This window comes from Lactuca virosa, chromosome 4, assembly GCF_052849685.1.
Source record: "Lactuca virosa cultivar CGN04683 chromosome 4, Lactuca_virosa_CGN04683_v6, whole genome shotgun sequence".
Taxonomy (NCBI): Eukaryota; Viridiplantae; Streptophyta; class Magnoliopsida; order Asterales; family Asteraceae; genus Lactuca; species Lactuca virosa.
In genome coordinates, this window is record NC_136429.1 from 57,651,819 (window position 1) to 57,671,636 (window position 19,818).

At 39.0% G+C, this 19,818-nt stretch overlaps 1 protein-coding gene across 1 annotated transcript in view; it reads left to right on the forward strand.

Moving 5' to 3' along the window:
• LOC145104496 (uncharacterized) overlaps nucleotides 1-14,273 on the forward strand; it is a 35,301-nt gene extending 21,028 nt beyond the window's left edge. The window contains exon 2 of the mRNA XM_079041731.1: nucleotides 13,554-14,273. Within this exon, the coding sequence (XP_078897857.1) occupies nucleotides 13,554-14,273 (720 nt within the window). The remainder of the gene's footprint in view (nucleotides 1-13,553) is intronic.
• The last annotated feature ends 5,545 nt before the right edge of the window (nucleotides 14,274-19,818 follow it).

Genomic DNA, 19,818 nt, shown 5'->3' on the forward strand with positions numbered 1-19,818 from the left:
TCAAGTTCTTCCAAGGTGTTTTGGTGATTTGTGATTCCATTTGAGGCTTCCACACTATTGGGGCTAAGCTCTTAAAGCTTGAAGACATCAAGCTACATCAAAAGGTATGTCATCTAACTAGAACTTTGTAGTATAGGTGCTTCATAATATGCTAGTTAGGATGAAACCTTGGAATATTTAATATTTGCATGTATAATAGAGAAAACATAGATCCAAGGTTTATAGGGTTGCATGTACACCATAGGAGTGTTAGAATGCTCAAAACCCAACAGTGGTATCAGAGCCATGTGTTGTTTTCTGTTATATTGATGCAAATGTTTTATTTTCAAGTTGAAAAAAAAGGAAAAAAAAACATGACGTTTGTCAAATTTTAAGATAATTACTTGTTGTGTGAAAAAACTAATTATTTGTAAAATTTGAATCATTTGCTATATGAGTTGAATTAGGTCAAATTTAGTAAAAGATAAAATGATATGATTATTTTTAAAAGTTTGATCTAAATGTTTTAAGGAGTTACAAATTTTGTCATAAAATTTTGGAGCTCAAAAGTTTTTTTTTAAAGTTGTGATCTTAAGTGTTTTGAAACCTCCATAAGTTATGGATATGAAAGTTTTTTTAAAAAAAAAAGTGATTTAAAGTTTTTATGGAGTTACAAAATTTGGAGTTAATGTTTTAAAGAATTTCATAACTTGTTCTTAAGTTATGGAACATGAAAAGTTTCATCATAAAACAAGTATTTAACTCCATAAGTTATGGAATCCAAAGGTTTTCAAGAGTTACAAAACCTGCCCTCAAGTTTTGGAATTTGGAAAAAGCTTTTTATGAAAAAAAAGAATTGAATTCTAAAACTCTTGGGTTCATAACTTAAACAATTAATTAAATGGTTTTGATTTTGAATTTAATAATTGGAATTATGATGTTTTATTGAATAATTCAAATTAACTTTTATGGACTTTATTAATAGTTAATTAAAGCGTTTAATTAAAAGAGTATTATTAAATCCATAAATAAAGATATGGTTTGAATTTAATTAAATTAAAAGTTTAGTTTAATTAATAGATTAAACCACCAAGTATTTTAAATGTCTAAAATACACCCTTATACTACTATAATATTAAAAGTTTAATATATTATATGTATAAGAGCAAGTCGTCTTACCAATACTAGGCCTCATTCACGAAGCCGGTCTATAAGGAGGGTATAAGGTTACTGCCTATAAAATGGCAGTTTAATGGGTGTCTACTCTCACCCACCGCTTCCTTGACCGGTGGAGGGTCGTTAGCCGAACGGGTAGGACAAGGACTATAATTCTCCCTTCATTAAAAGTATTAATGATAAATACTAAGTAACTAAACTCTTCATAATACCCAATCTTAGTTACTTAGGAAAATGTGAATTTGGTGCTAACCCATGAAATTACACTTTGCACTTTGCTTAAGTCAGTTAGTGGAGCGTGTGTGGTTAACCGGCACACTAACTTGATTTAACAAGGTAGGCAAAGGGTAACTTAATGTTTATCATAGTATCGGTGGAGCGTGTATGGTTAACCGGCACATCGATTGAGGGGTAAATATTAAGGGTACCAAGTATATTTGCATGGTTATTCACACCTTGTTTTGTGATCCTCGGCATCCCAGTCACAAAACCTGAAGGGCACACTCGAGATTGAAACATGCCTTTGAAAAGTTCAATGAATCTCAAAAGAATCTAGGAGTTTCAAAACCAATTAAAACCTAATAATACATTTCGTTTATCTTGGTGGAAATTGGTGAATCGTCATTCACCTACCTTCAAATATTTTATAGCTTGGATTACGGTATCCCTCTTCCAAGTTATAAAATAGTTTGCTGGGTCCTAGCCTTAATATTTCATATTGGGTGTTATATTAAGGACTTTAGATCAACTATCTTGAATATCTCCCAAAAAGATGTCTGGTTCAGACATCTATGATCCTCCCAAATCTCTTGGAACTTCACTTCCTCCACCTCCTCCAATTATTCTCCCTAACCCACAACTTCAAGGTCACTCAAGCCCTATTGGCAAGCAAGGTCTATGTGTGATCGCATCTTGGAGATGAAGTCACATATTGACAAGCCGGGAGAGTTGGGTGTCAAACTCTTGAGAAAGTTGGCGGTTCAATCACTTTCTAAGTCACATAGTGAATTCCTTTGGGACTACTATGAAACAGACTATGACATGACCCTTAATGATCTTATCTATTTGCTTGGTGCTGCTGAATCAACAATAATTTGGAGCACTGGGAGAGCAAATTTGATTAGTAGATCAACTTCCCAAACTACCATGGACATTGACAATGGTAACATTGGATATCTAGAAAAGCCTTCTCTTCCCAAGGAAAGGGATTGACCATAGTCAACTAGGTTGACCAAGTGGTAAAGAGAAAGGCTAAGTCTGCGATAGTCCCATGTACCATTCCCAAAGAGTCCCTATGTTTCTCTTGCCAAAGGAAGGGGCATTGATTGCGAATCAGCCTATTTACTTGAAAGATCATAAGGTTGATAAAGTCAAGAAGATTCACTCTACTTCAGTTAAAGTCCACTATCTAACTCTGTTAAGTTTCTATTCTGAGATTCTTGTTACATGATGTGACTGGGTCACATGTTGATGTTTTAAGAATCAAAGAAAAGTGAAGAAACTTAAAGGAAGTATATGCTGATTCTGATCGTGAAGATGGATCTCGATCGCATGGTTTTGTGATAAGAATGTTGAGCTGTTGCTTAGGAGTTATGATATATTGCTTAGGAATAGATAACAACAAAGTTTTTCATGTGCTTTTGCACTGTAAGGATAGTTTTTCCGCAAAGTTTTTAAAATAAAAGAAAAAATATTTTGATTTTATTTATTTTAAAATATCCTTACAATGGCATTTGTGAAAAGGAAAAAAATTGTTGCTTATATGATTCCATTAATAGCAAGAGTGGAAATATGAATTTGATTCTTTCATTTGTGGTAGTGTCTAAATTTTCCAAATAATGAAAGATTCTCATCACCCAAGTTTCAGTTGGATAGAAACTTGGAATCATGCAAGTTGTATAGTATGATGAATGAGAACTTTCAAGCATTGGAAAATTAAGACTAATTACTTGTTCACATGGATGTGTGAGTCAAGTAAAGGACTAAGGGATCGAGTACACATTCTTGTGCACTGATCAAGCCCACCACAAATGTAACTTGAGTGACACATCTTAAAGAAGGTTTATTAACACTAGTGAAATGTAATAGTAAAAGGTTTTCTACTCTTGTACATTTGAATTTGGTAAGTTGTGATGTTTTGGATAAAACAAAGACCAACTTAGGCCAATTGTGTTAAGTGTTTGTCTTGATTAGAATCCACACTATCTCTTGAATATTTGGCAAGAAAGTCTTATAGGTCAAGGAGACAGTGGGAGTCTAAAAGATCCTGAAAGGGTTTCAAGAAGTAATCAAGAATAAAACATGTATTTCATCACTAGCACACAACTAGAGGTTTATAACCTATCGTGTTGACATTTCTGTGCCCATTCCAGTTAAGTTGGCTATATATATTTGAGTTCTACATGTTCTCAATTGTTTGCATAACTACTTGGAAGCAATGGCAGGCCCTTGTGCTGCCAGGTGGCAAGAGGTTAAGATTGCACAAGTTCAATCCATATGAGTTAGGATTTGTCACTAACCTAGTCTTGTGATTATGGTTTGACAAATTCACATGGATAAGAACACATACACCATAAAATCTAAGTGTCATAAGGTTTCTCTCCGATTCATGAAAATGATGGTGAGGAAATTCTTTCACTAAGTAGATTTTAAGTAGATAGCAATTGTGATATTTGCAGTTCTCAAAGTCGTTAGTGGAGCGTGCGTAGTTAACCGGCACACTAACATTGACTTATGAGAAATGGCAAAAGGTCTAAACAATTAAGACTATGATTATGGCATCCCTTTTCATAGTTCTGAAATTGTTTAGACACACCTGTGATCTATCTAAGATAAGGTGTATGATTTTGATAAAGTCTTATCAAAGCAATCTAGTATCAGAAATCTGAACTTTGGTAAGAATGTCAATAAAGTATTGACTTCTAGATGTCCAATTGTTTTCTGGATACATGTCAAAGCTAGTGGGAGCATGAGTGTTATGCTAATAATCATCATGTTAGTGGAAGCATGATAATTATGATAAGTATTGCAAGTTAGCAATGTTAATTATAGAAAACCAAAGTTTTAATTCGTGAGGTTGCAAGGGTTGAAAAAGTTGTTTTGCTATAATTAAGGGAGAGGATATTATAATTCATGTCAATTCTAAAAGGCTTAGAGTGAGATTTTAAGCTTAGATTGAGATTTTAATCATATTTAGTCAAGAATATATATATATATATGAATTTCATGTTGGATTGGTTCAACTTAAGGAAATTCTATATATTGCGTTCTCAAAATTCGATTATGATTACGACATCCCTGTTCATAGTCAAATTTTGAGAATATGGCAAACAAAAAATTATTATGGCAAAAGACTAGAACCATGTCTTTATGTGAAACATCATGAATCGTGTCCCATTTACTTTGGGTACAAGATCGATTACATGTGCTATAATATTTACCCTTTCTGAATTTTCCAAATGCCTTGGGGAATTAAGGGGAAAAATGTCTAGAATTAGATATGACTAAAGTGATTAAGCAATTGTCGAGGACAATCTAAGGTTTACCAAAGATTGGTTGCTCAAGGACAGTTGGAAGTATACTGTTTAATATTTGAAGGACCATATTGACATAGTCTGAAAAGAGGCAACTCTTGTTCAGAAGCGGTAGTCAAAATGGGAATATTGAGTTGTCTTCATAGGTGGAAGCAATCTGTGTAAGGTTAAAGAAACTTAATGCAAGAAGCATGTTCAAAGCAATGCGCTTTGAGTTTGAGACATCGTTTCCATGGAATTGATCTCCATTCGGATACTCTGTAATGATTGTTGCCAAGCCTTTGTGGCTTTGTGCATAATCATTACAAGAGGAACATTGCATATAAGTTTAAAATCTAAACAGATTTCGATAAATGATAGGAATTTGGAATTCTTACATTTAAGACAAGGATTTGGGAGTGTGAAAAGAGAATCATTGAAGTTATGTTCAATTGATCTAGTTCACAAAGAAAAGGATCATAGACAAACATAGAGTTCATACTTGGTGTATGGCAAAGCTATTGTTTAAGAAAAACATAGTGTACATGCTTGGTGCATGGGACAACTAGTGTTTTTAATTCAATTATAAAGTTGATAAAACCGAAACAATGAATAATGAGTAATCGGTATGGTGATAAATAAAAGTGTTTATTTATATTCATAGGGTTTGATACCATATTTGATTCATTTATTCTTGTGTTTCACTTTGCATGTTTTGACTTCCAGAATAACTAAGTCGCTCTTCCTGAATGATTAAGTTATTCAAACCATCCACAGTCGGTCATATGTTGGAAGTAGATATGAATCAAGACTGTCATGGGTTGGTTTGTAGAGGTCCAAGTTGATGGACAAAGTGGTGCTACAACACTCATGAGTACTCATAAGTTCTGAGTATTGGATTCAACCCACGCTCATTTGAATCACTTCATGGATTTTATCACGAGTGATCATGAGACGATAATATCTTATATTCTTCAAACCTAGAGATATGAGTTGTTACTATGAGTTGGTTATACATTGATTGCACGAAAACGCATTTGGTAACTCGATGTTATAAAACGTGCCTTTGTGTATGATTCAACAAGTAGTAGAACAAGCCATATGAGTCGAAGTTTATCCATTCCTTTTACCTTCGGGATAAAAGCGATATATGTGGGCCCCTCGATGATTTAGCGATGACACATGTGAGTGCTTGGCCAAGCCAGGACTGATTTGATTTGTTCAATCAGTCAGTCATCATAAATCGAAAATCGGGAAACAACAAATGGAAAGAGAGAATGATTATAATCCATGTCTCAGTCCATATGATATCTAGAATGGAGGAATATATGATCCCTTATCTAATGGACAAGTCATTGACAAGGTCAGAGTTCGACAGCGGCTTTAAGAGCTACGATTGCCAGTTTGGTTTTGAAGTCATACTCAATAATAGTTTTAGACTTATCCAAGTGGGAGACTGTTGGATTAATGTCTAAGTCCATAACTATATTTGGTATGTACTTGACCCGACCCGGCATGGTCCATTTGGGTTGCACTTCACCGGCACAATTTATATGGATAGTCTTTTGAGAATAGTATATTTATGATTTATATTAATATATTATAAGTTCTAATACATTAATATGGAATCATATTATTTAATTAGTATTGATCAAGAATTAATTTAGAATTAATTAAGTGATCAAAAAGAACTAATTAAATATGGACTCTTATATACATGGAATGGGCCAAGTTTATTTAGGTTGGGCTAAGCTTTCATGGATGGTCCATGGAGCTTTTAACCCATGGATCCTATGTAAATGAAAGGTCATGGGTATTAGGGTTTACATGAATGTAACCCTAATCCTCCATAATATATAAAGGGGTCCTTGGCTCACAAAATTGGCACAAGTGTGTGAAAATAAGAGTGGGCCGATTTTAGTGTGCATACATATTCTCTCAAGTTCTTCCAAGGTGTTTTGGTGATTTGTGATTCCATTTGAGGCTTCCACACTATTGGGGCTAAGCTCTTAAAGCTTGAAGACATCAAGCTACATCAAAAGGTATGTCATCTAACTAGAACTTTGTAGTATAGGTGCTTCATAATATGCTAGTTAGGATGAAACCTTGGAATATTTAATATTTGCATGTATAATAGAGAAAACATAGATCCAAGGTTTATAGGGTTGCATGTACACCATAGGAGTGTTAGAATGCTCAAAACCCAACAGTGGTATCAGAGCCATGGGTTGTTTTCTGTTATATTGATGCAAATGTTTTATTTTCAAGTTGAAAAAAAGGAAAAAAAAACATGACGTTTGTCAAATTTTAAGATAATTACTTGTTGTGTGAAAAAACTAATTATTTGTAAAATTTGAATCATTTGCTATATGAGTTGAATTAGGTCAAATTTAGTAAAAGATAAAATGATATGATTATTTTTAAAAGTTTGATCTAAATGTTTTAAGGAGTTACAAATTTTGTCATAAAATTTTGGAGCTCAAAAGTTTTTTTTTAAAGTTGTGATCTTAAGTGTTTTGAAACCTCCATAAGTTATGGATATGAAAGTTTTTTTTAAAAAAAAAAGTGATTTAAAGTTTTTATGGAGTTACAAAATTTGGAGTTAATGTTTTAAAGAATTTCATAACTTGTTCTTAAGTTATGGAACATGAAAAGTTTCATCATAAAACAAGTATTTAACTCCATAAGTTATGGAATCCAAAGGTTTTCAAGAGTTACAAAACCTGCCCTCAAGTTTTGGATGTATCACAGAACACCACAAAATCCTCAACTCCCTCCGGGAGTGTCAACACTGGTGCTTCACACAAACGCTGATGGAGGGTCTCAAACGCCCTCTGCTGCTCCGGACCCCACCAAAAATCCACCCCCTTCCTCGTCAGACGAGTGAGGGGTACTGAAATCTTGGAGAAATCTCGTATGAACCTTCGGTAGTACCCTGCCAATCCCAGAAAGCTCCTAATATCTGAGGGAGATTTCAGAATCTCCCACTGCATAACCGCCTTGATCTTGGCTGGATCGACCAAAATCCCCTCCTGGTTAACGAGATGCCCGAGGAACTGGACCTCTCGTAACCAAAACTCATACTTCGAGAACTTGGCGTACAGCCGTTCTCGTCTCAGAACTCCCAATAACTCTCGCAGATGCTCCTCATGCTGCTCTCGGGTCTTGGAGTACACCAAGATATCATCTATAAACACTATGAGCGAGCGATCAAGCATCGGTCTGCAGACCCGATTCATCAGGTCCATAAATACTGCTGGCGCGTTGGTGAGCCCAAACGGCATCACCACAAACTCGTAATGTCCATATCGAGTTCGGAACGCGGTCTTCTCCACATCCTCCTCTCTGACCCTGACCTGATGATACCCAGACCTCAAGTCTATCTTGGAAAACCAAGATGCGCCCTGCAACTGATCAAAGAGATCGTCTATCCTCGGGAGTGGGTAACGGTTCTTCACCGTTAAATTATTCAACTCCCGGTAATCAATGCACATCCGGTGCGAACCGTCCTTCTTCCGGACAAAAAGAATCGGTGCTCCCCATGGAGAACTGCTAGGTCGAATGAACTGCTTGCCCAACAGTTCCTGTAGCTGCGACGATAGCTCCTGCATCTCTGGTGGTGCCAATCGGTACGGCGCCTTAGCGACAGGGGCCGCACCTGGCACCAGGTCGATCCTGAACTCGACCTGCCTCTCCGGAGGTATCCATGGCAACTCCTCCGGAAACACATCTGCAAACTCCCTGACCACCGATACATCGGACACCGAAATCTGATCCCTGACTCGCGTATCTACCACATATGCTAGATAACCCGCACACCCGTGCTGAATGTACTGCCGAGCCCTGGCAGCTGAAGAAAACCCTGATCCCGCTCTGGTGCCCTCGCCATATATAATCAGTTCTCCCCCACTTGGGGTTCGAACTACTACTTGCTGGCCCTCGCAATCAATCATAGCACCGGACCGACTGAGCTAATCCATGCCAACAATCACGCACACCTCCCCCATGGGGATCGGAATCAAATCTATCGGAAAGGACACCCCGAAAATCTCCAAGTCACACCCTCGATACACTGAAGAAGCAGAAATCCCGTGTTCGTTGGCGATAGACACTCGCAACGGACACTCTAACTCGCCCACTGGCGCATTAAACTCCCTACTAAATAACTGTGATACGAAGGACCGACTCGCCCCCGAGTCAAATAAGACCAAGGCAGGTAAGGAGTTCACTAAAAACGTACCTAATCATAGGTACAACAGATAAGCATATAACAGATATAACTAAAGGGAGTAAGAATAGAAACATACCAGCAACCACATCCGGTGCTGCCCTGGCCTCCTCGGCTGTAAGCTGGAAGGCACGCCCCTGAGCCTTCGGAGGCTCTGCCCTGGCTGGTCTCCCATCCGTGATCCTCAATGTAGCCGGCGCTGGGGCCTGTGCCGGCTTGGCGGCTAGCAGAGGACACTGGGCCCTCATATGGACCACCTGCTCACAATGATAGCAAACCCTGACTCCGGAAGTCGGAGTCGGCTGCCTGCAATCCCTGGCCAAATGGCCCTGCTCGCCACATCGGTGGCACCCACTCCCTGTCCGACACATCCCTGAATGAGCCTTCCCGCACTTCCCACAAGTGCGGCCTGGCTGTCCCCCAGTCCTGGTATCAGCGGTCTTGGACCGTTTTGGCGCCGGCTGTGACTGTGCCGGGGCCTGCCGCTGCTCCCTCAACTGCAACTCAATCTCCAACTCACTTCGCCTAGCGGCCTCCTGCAACTCCAGAAGAGTATCACATCGCTGGGTGGCAACAAACTGACGGATGTCAGTCTTGAGCATGCTCAGATAACGGGTCATCTGAGCCTGCTCAGAAGCAAACTCCGGGCAAAACATCGCCCTCTCAGTGAACATACGGGTGATCTCCATCACCGAATCCCCATCCTGTCTCAAACTCAAAAACTCCTGCGCCAAACGTTCCCGCTCGACCGGCGGAATGTAACGGGCGCGGAACATGTCCCTGAACTGCTCCCAAGTAACAGCAGCTCTCTGTTCGTCAGTGTATGACCCAGTCGCAAGTCTCCACCAGTCCTTGGCCCCGGACCTTAGCAGGTTCAGAGCACACCTGACCTTCTGGTCAGTAGGACACGAGCAGGGGAAGAAACACCCCTCCACATCCGAGATCCACCTCATCGCCTTGATGGGATCCTGCGTCCCATCAAAGGTAGGGGGCTTCGTGTTATCGAAGTCCCTGTACTGAAAAACTCGCCCCGCTCCTCCCCCTGCCGCTGTTACAGCCGCGGTGGCTGCAGCGGCAGCTGTCTCAGCGAGGGCTGCATATCTGTCGTCGAAATACTCCATCATAGCGGCCTTAATAGTCCCGAACAACTCCGGAATCTGACCCCGGACAATCTCGACTACCTCCTCGTGGATGATCCCCCTGACCCGATCCTCGGTCAACATTGGCCCCTCATGGCCGACAATCTCAGGTGCTACTGGGGCCTCCTGATCACCCCGTCCTGATCCTGATCCGGACCCCGTCGTGATATGTCTCATAACTGCCATTCTGAAACATAACAGGAAGATGTCACACCATCCGCATAAATAACCGGGAACTAACTCCCGACTAATCCCTAGGGGTTGGGACTTCCTTGCTACGCGTATGGGTCTTGTGCTTTCAGTAGTACGGGCCCATACTACCTTCCACACCTACCCATATTTGTCTCAAGTATCACCACAACACCCTAACAACATACATATACATAGCGAGCACTCAATCCTCACTCCTAGAGGAATGCTAAATATCTCATAACTGGCCTCCCGGCCTCTCACTACCCACCCATCCACCAACTGCCACACGACCCTCCATTGGTGCCAGTTAACTATTGCATGAATACAATCACATACCACACGACTTAAACAATCTTAGACTAAAAGATTTAACCCCACAACGGTTGGACTCAGATAAGAGCTGCGCAGCAGGACCAAATCCCTTACCCTAAGACCATTTAACCCATGTAGCATGTGACTTAGAGTATTCACCCAATAGTTAGTTCACACGCGAAAGAGTCACAAACAATCAATTGAGGTACTCTACATAAGATAAGGCATCAAAGATCAGGCAATTCTATCATACGAGTCCTGAGGATCCCTATCTTATTACTAGCATGCTGTTCTAACATATCAAATAATATCAAATAACTTGTATGGTATTTTGGGGTCTACTTACTAACTTCGGCTGATCGTACACCCTGCATCCTCATTTACTTATTTGAAAATCATTTTAGAAAACATTTTGAAACCTTTCCTTGATTTGAGACTGGATTCACACGCATGTTCCTCCAATTCACTCAAACCAAGGCTCTGATACCAACTTGTAACACCCAAAATTTTACAACCAATTTAAAATTTTTAAAAGCCTTTCCAACCATAAAACATTACAATTTTGTTTCAAAATGTATACTATCAGAGTTTTTCCCAGAAACATAGACAAAACATGAGGAGCTGTACGATCACGCCTTCGCCTTGTCGCGATCCCCTGATGTACCTGAAACAATAAACTGAAACTGTAAGCCCGAGAGCTTAGTGAGTTCCCCCAAAATACCCATACCCCAACAATACACATATAATCATAACAGCATACTATGGGTCCAGTCAACCATCGGGTTGGAATACCCCAGGCCCTCAACCAACAGGTTGGAATGCCAACACATTATGGGTCCAATCATCCTCGGGATGGAATACCCCACGCCCTCAACCAAAAGGTTGGAATGCCAACATACTATGGGTCCAATCATCCTCGGGATGGAATACCCCAGGCCCTCAACCAACAGGTTGGAATGCCCCGGTCTATTGGTCTCCGCACAAAGCAGGTAAACCTCAACCGCCAACAACATGTGCACATACAACAGATAATTACATAACAGTCTATAGACAGAAACTGATCTAACGGATCATACCACATAGCACATAATACTATCCTATCTACCAGGATACCGATCTAACAGATCATACCATATAATGTCATCCTACCATCTAGGATACCGATCTAACATATCATACTACCTAACGTAACCATATAACAATTCAAAAGGGCCGGCCTTGGTGCCTTAGACCCTTGAGTATAGTGAGGATAACTCACCTCGCAAATGTCGACTCAGAAGATAAAACCTAACTCTCGAATCACTTGGCACAGGCTCCACCACCTAACACCAAAGCACAATATACTCATAAGTCCTTAACCATATAAGGTACTCCATAACCCACTAGTCAACCCCTGGTCAAAGTCAAAGTCCTCAGTCAAGGTCAACAGTCCATGTTGACCCCAACTCGCCGAGTACCCTCGGCTACTCGCCGAGTTCCTTGAACCACAATCCAACTCGCCGAGTCATCGGAGTGACTCGTCGAGTTGCTTAGATTCTCGTTCAAACTTTAAGGCCACCCATCGAATTCCCTCCTTGCAACTCGACGGATACATACGCATACATATCCTAGGGAAAACTCATCTGACTCGCCGAGTTGTTCTTCAACTCGCCGAGTCTTATGGTAATCTTCATCGGACTCGCCGAGTTTTTCATCCAACTCGTCGAGTTTACGGCCATCTTCATGTGACTCGCCGAGTCAACCTTGCGACTCGCCGAGTCCATTCAGTCCTTTTTCCATACAGACTTGTTTTTGAGCCATGCAGCGGCTCCAAATCACAGATCCAAGCTTCTAGGGCATGCTTATCACGTAAAGTTGCAAACTGTACGTGCATGCATGGCTATTAAGGCTCTAAATGCCTAATTTAAGTTCTTAATGGAACTTCATGCTCAAGAGGGACCTTAATCATGACCAAAACTGAAACTTTATGCTTATAGAATCCAAGGAGGGTCCAGATCTAAAGTTACAACCTCAGATCTAGCCCATAGCTCATCTTTCCAACTTAATATCTCACCTAAAACCCTAAAACTCAACCAATAGAAGAGATTCACAAAGAAAAGGCGATTTGGTTACCTCCAGAAGATGATAACTGAGATAAGAGTTGATTTCCACACTCTACTTGCTCCAATCTCCTTCTCCTCTAATCCTTCTCCCTCCAAGGATCCTCTCTTCAAGCTTCAAAACACACAATGGGCACACACACACCTATTAGGGTTTTAAGGGGCTCTCAAAGACTGCAAAGAGGCCAAAGGAGGCTTATCATTCCTTAAATAGGGTGCAAAACCCCGGGATTTAGGGTTTCATCTGCCAGCTCCTACTCGTCGAGTCCCTTAGTGGACTCGTCGAGTAGGTCACAACACACGTTCCAACCCCGCTGCTACTCGACGAGTAGGACAACCAACTCGTCGAGTAGGATATTAAACCAATTAACCTTTTATTTAAATCCCTACCTGGAATCGGGGCGTTACACAAAATGTAAAGTTTATGCTAGTCCATGAAAACGCACATCACTTTTTATATGTCGTTAGTAGAGCATGCATGGTTAACTAGCACACTAATTTGGGACTATAAAATCGAGTGATGGACAAATTGAAAATTATCATTGTTAATGGAGCGTGTGTGGTTTACCGACACATTAATTGAGATCATAAATGACATCGAAGTTGTCAAGTGGGTTTGCATGGTTGTTCACATCTTATTTGTGATCCTCGGCATCGCAGTCACAAATTTGAAGACCATAATCTGAGATTAAACATGTCATTGATAAGATTCAATGAATCTCAAACCATCTAGGAGTTTCATGCTAGATTGAAATTGTTAAATTTGTATTACCTACCTTGATAAGTTTGCAATTAGATTACGACATCCCTCTTCTTTATTGTGAATTGTATTTTGGATCCTAACCTTGAATATTTATTCTGGGTTAAAATATTAATAATTTTTATCACTGACTATAAATTATGTCTCTTTATACAGATTTCTGGAAACGGTGAACTCGCTACTACTCAAGTCGCTTCCTCCAACTCAAACTTCTCTCTACTCTCGATTTTGTTGAAAGAGAAGCTCACCGGCCCAAACTACATGGATTGGATGAGGATCTTGAAGATCACTCTTCATTATGAGGGCAAGGAATATGTCCTCGAAAAGCCTCTTGTTGAAATCAATGAATCCACCGCTACTCCTGAGCAGATTGCCTCCTTCAACAAATATTCTGATGATGCCATAAAGATCGCTTGCATCATGGTGGCCACTATGGGACCTGAACTATCCAAGTTCTATGCAGACTACTGGCCATGCGAGATGGCTCTTGACATTGCTGGAAAGTTCCACAATAAGGCGAGACAAAAGCGGTTCGGAGTGGTCAAAGCCTTCATGGCGTGCAAGCTCAAGGAAGGAAAACATGTTTGCCCTCACGTACAAAAGATGCAAAGGTACGTGGAGCAACTCCATAAGCTCAATGTGTCATTTAACCATGAGTTGGCCATTGATATGGTCCTTAACTCATTACCTCCTAGTTATGATCAGTTCGTTCTCACCTATCATTTGAACTATACGGAGACGACATTGATCGAGCTTCATAATTTGTTGCAAACTATTGAATCGGGGATGAAGAAAAATCATGTCTCTACTACAACAAATGCTCTTGTCCTTGTTATTGGATATGGAAAAGGGAATAAGAGGAAGGCTCCTTCCTAATCCGGAAGGAAAGGGAAGGCCCATTTTGGAGGGTCTAGCAGTGGGTCAAAGTCGAAGCCCAACTTTGATGTCCTCGTGGTCAGTGATCCAATGGAGGCCACTTGCCTTCATTGTGGTGAAAAGGGTCATTGGAGAAGAAGCTGCCCTAAGTACCTACAGGACTTGAAAGGTGGCAAGATCAAGGCATCCTCTTCAGGTGTTTACACTATTCAAGTTAGTAACACACAACTTTCTCATTCTTGGGTCCTTGACACGGGATGTGGTTCCCACATCTGTTCTGATTTGCAGGGACTAAGCGAAAGTGAGGAGGTGGAGCATGGGAAGCTAAATCTAATCATGGGGAATAGGAGATATTCACATGTTACCAAGATTGGAACACATGGGCTTATGCTTGGTAGTGGTGTTAGGGTTAATTTGATTAATTGTTGTTATTCGTCAGATATGACACGAAACATTATTTCATTTCATGCACTATTCAGACAAGGTTCTAGATATTCATTTGATAATGAAGCTGGTTCAATTTTTGCTTATCATAATGGTGTTTTTTATGTTTGAAGCTTTACCTTGTAATGGTGTGCATGAAACTGTGACTTGTGTTGATAACCTAAGCAATAGTGTGTTTCATATTGATTCGTCCCATGGTGTGGACAAATCATGTTTGTGGCATTGTCGTCTTGGGCACATAAACAAATAATGCATCGCCAACATCCAAATGGATGGAGTGTTGGAATCATTTGATCTTAGGATAGATGATGAATCTAAATCTTGTCTCTTGGGCAAGATGACAAAATCACCTTTCATTGGAATATGTGAAAGAGGTGATGGATTGTTGGACCTAATCCATACGGATGTGTGTGGCCCATTTAGATCCATCACAAGAGATGCTAATCAATACTACGTGACGTTTACAGATGATTATAATAGATATGGTTATATCTACTTAATCAAACATAAATCCGAAACCTTTGAAAAGTTCAAATAGTTTAATCATGAGGTCGAGAATCAATTAGGTAGGAAGATAAAGATGCTCAAATCCTATTGAGGTGGTGAGTATCTTACTATCGAGTTCCACGACTATCTTAAGGAATGTGGAGTTGTTTCACAATTGACTCCTCCCAGAACACCACAACTTAATGGTGTGGTTGAGAGGCGTAATCGAACCTTACTAGACATATTTCCTTCCATATGAGTCGAGCTTTTCTTCCTATTCATTTATGGGGGTATGCCTTAGATACAACCGCCCATATTGTGAATCTTGTTCCAACAAAGAAGGTTGCCAAAACACCTCATGATATGTGGACAGGGAAAGCTCCCTCGCTCGTACATATCAAGGTTTGGGTTTGTGGAGCACTCGTAAGACGAGAGACGCATGAAAAATTTGAACCTAGTGCCGAGAAGTGTTATTTCATTGGCTACCCACATAAGTCCTTTGGATACTTGTTCTACAGACCTAGTGATAATGTGGTCTTTGTAGCTCGAAGGGGAGTCTTTCGCGAGAAAAAGCTCATATTCAAATATGACAGTGTGAGTGCTATTGATCTTGAAGAAATTCAGGAGTCATCCAATGAAGGAAACTCAGACAACACTAGCACTCAACATGAGGAAGAGGTTCCAGTTGAACCAGTTGACAACTCGTTACACCTTCGTCGTTCCAGTAGGGTTAGCATGCCACCTGATTTCTATGGTTTCTATATTACTGCAGATGGTGACACGTTTGTCAAAGATTGTACACTGGTAAATTTGGATGAGCCTGCTAGCTTCAAGGAAGCAATGTCAGTCCCCGAGGCTTCTAAGTGGAAGGAGGCAATGGATAGTGAGATTCATTCCATGTCTGATAACCAAGAATGGAACTTGGTTGATCATGTGCTTGGTCGAAAGATAGTCGGGTGCAAATGTATCTTCAAAAAGAAGACCGACATGGATGAGAAAGTACACACCTATAAAGCTAGGTTGGTTGCAAAGGGATTTACTCAAACCCAAGGGATTGACTATGATGAAACCTTTTCACCAGTAACTAAGATAAATTCTATCATGATCATGCTTGCTATAGTTGCATTTCATGATTATGAAATTTGGTAGATGGATGTTAAAACCACTTTCATTAATGGGAAGTTATCTGAGGACGTCTACATGAGTCAGCCAGAGGGATTTGTACATGCCAAGTTTCCTGATAGGGTGTGTAAGCTTAAGAAATCCATTTATGGATTAAAGCAAGCATCTCACAGTTGGAATCTTTGCTTCCTTGAGAAAGTCAAAGAGTTTGGGTTCTCTAGAAGTGAAGATGGTTCATGTGTATATGTCAAAGCTAGTAGGAGTATAGTGACTTTCCTAGTCCTAAGTATATGCGAAGAACGAATGACATGTTCCTAGTTTTTGGCGGCAGTGATACGTTGGTTTACTCAGACGCATCTCGTAACTGGATTTATAAAGGGTACTTCCACATATGATTTGATGTGTGAATTTTATGACTATATAGTCAATGTAATTCGTTCCTTTTTCCTTAACAGGAAAAACGATATCATTGGGCCCCTCGATGATTTGATGTTGACTATATAGTGTTGGGCCCATCCATGACTAATTGATTGTTTCAATTTGAAGTCCAATTAAGTCTTTACAAATTGGGAAATTAGGAAATAGAATTTTTGGACAATTAGATTGATTCCGATCCATGTCTCATGTTCATACGATATCTTGAAGAACGAATGAATAGTTGATCACTTATCTTAGGGACAATAGCTGATTTGAATTAGAGTTTGAATGTGGATTTGGAAAGCACTTTTTGTTGTTTATTTCAAGGTATATACTTGCAATTTTATTTACATACTTGTTCAAGTAGGAGACTGTTGGATTAAGGCGTCTAAGCCAATAACTAAATTGGTATATTCTTGAATTAGAAGTGAAGTCCTTTTTGGGTTGCCCATAAAAACTAGTATTTAGATAGAATGACTTTTGGAGGAAAAGACTAAATTGCTAATTTATTATATGATTAATAAATTGGAAAAAAGAGTTTATTAATATATTATATGATTAAAATATTGATAATAAATAATAATAATTAATTTAGAATTAATCAAAATTTAACTGGAGTGAACTTTGGGATTAATTGAATTAATTAAAAGTGTAGGGACTGTTTGATTATTTATTGAAAGTTGAAGCACAAAACTTCTAGTACCCCATGGGATGGGGTGAACAAAATTTGGCTAGGAATAACCTAAAAATTTCGTTCACGAGGCTTAGAATAAGAAGATAAGGCAACTTGATTATTATATTAATTAATCGGGGCCTTATCCCAAAACCCTAGCTTTGGCCTCAAGTTTCCTTTAACTATATAAACTCCTCCCTGGATCTCATTATTTTGTCCTTTCTTCTTGCCTTCATAGAGCCGAAATTTTGCTTAATCCTCCCCTCTCCTCAATTCTTCTTGCTACTAGGGTTTTGAGTACAAGCCATTAGAGGAATCCATTCCTTTGGTGCTAGCTTTCCAAGATATAGAAGATGGATTCTACTTTAACTATTTACAATCATAATCAAAAGGTATGTAAACCTAGTTTTGTATCTTTTTCGATTTCATAGCCTCTCTCATAGGGTTTCTTAATGTTCATGGTTAGTTGCTATCAATAGAGAGAACATAGATCATTTCTAGGTTGCATGTGAACTTAAGGGTTTAAGTGTTTTTTTCCGCCACGTGTAATTTTTGTTTATAACCTAGAAAACCCATCATTATATTATTCTAATCCGAGTTCTAGGATGTAAGATATTATAATCCAAAGTTACAAATGGCAACTTCAACCTTGAGCATCCAAAACTCCAAGGGAAAATACTTATCCTTGAGCATAAAGCACATCCCAAAAATAATCAAGAAAATCCAAACACATCAAAGAAACTCACTTCGGAATATCAAATCTGAATCATTTCATAATCAATGTATAACGCCCCAAAAATACCGAGTAAAAACTTTCATTTTTAAATAAGTCAAAACCATTCATTCATTATCCCAAAGACGATCAGAGTAAAATTATAAACAATCATTGTGGAATAAATCTCCAGGGGGATGCAGTACGATCAAACCGAGCTCTTCCTTTGAAACTAGAAGTACCTGAAAATATTTAAACCACAAAACCATAAACACAAAGGTCAGTGAGTTTCCCAAAATACCACATACAACATATATATATATATATATATATATATATATATATATATCTATATGTATATATATATATAACAACATGTAGCTGTGTCGGGTCTGTAACAACCCCCTGGGTCTGTATCAACCCCGAGTCCATAATGACTTCGAGCCCATATCGGCTCCATGCATCCAACATACAATCATATCATCAATAGTCGAAAAGACAACAATCACATACAAGCATATCAACAACTGTCATAAAGACAACTATCATCATACAAACATAATCTAGTGGGCATAAATTGATGTCTTCGAACCACGAGTACAGTGAAGAGACTCACCTGACTTAGTGATCAGTTAAACTAAAACTCAAAGCCTTGAAACCGCTGCTACAACACACCTATCGCATCATACAAGGTCCAACCTTAGTCTACACACTAAAACCATCTATCTTGACCAAAAATCAACCAAAGTCAAAAGTCAAATATCAAATTCAACGGGCGACGTTGACTTCAATCAACCGCCTCGTCGTGGCCCTCCTTCAATCGAACAGACGGGTCATCTTTCTGCTGTTCCATGCGCCATTGTCAGTGCGCGTCGCGCTATACGCACCATGCTCTGCGCGTGCTCAGGCGCGCTCAAATTTTAAAACTTGTAAAAATCATATATTCTTCATATAAATTATGTTTTCAGTGTTCTTTATATCCACGCGTAGCTATCGACGAGATCTAAAACTTTCATTTAGACTCCGTCGGCTAATTCTCATTTTATTTTCAAAGTTATATTTTTAACAGGATTAGACTGTTAAAGTCCGTATAAAAATCACAACTCTCTCACATGACATCCGTTCTCGACTGCCTTTATATCGAAGGATTCCTAATCACGAGATCTTCAACTCTTGTTTAGATTGTTTTGCCTAACAATCATCCGATTTTAATTTTAATTTTTGTGTTAACACAGATGTGTTGAAACTTCGAAAAATCATAACTTCTTTGTATGAAGTCATATTTTAGAATTCTTTATATGTACAAAATACTTGTCACATCTACTATAACTTTGGTCACGATTATTTATCCTAAATAATCTTCTATAAAAATCATCTATTTATCTCTCGCACGACGAATAATTATTACTTATTATATCTTAAGTATCTAGCCTGAATCTGTGGGCGTTACAAAAATTTATGAATCAGATGACTGAAAATGACAGAGCAGTTATCTACCGCTCTTCAATAATAGTTTCCCCCTAAAAAATATACATATAACTATATAAGAGGACGTTTGATTTAAATCATTTGATGAAATATATTATTACTAAGGAATGTTGGAGCATGGAAATATTCTATAAATTATGAGTGATAACTAGGTTAGAATATTCCATTTATGTTTGTAAGATTTCCTTTTTATCCCTATAAAT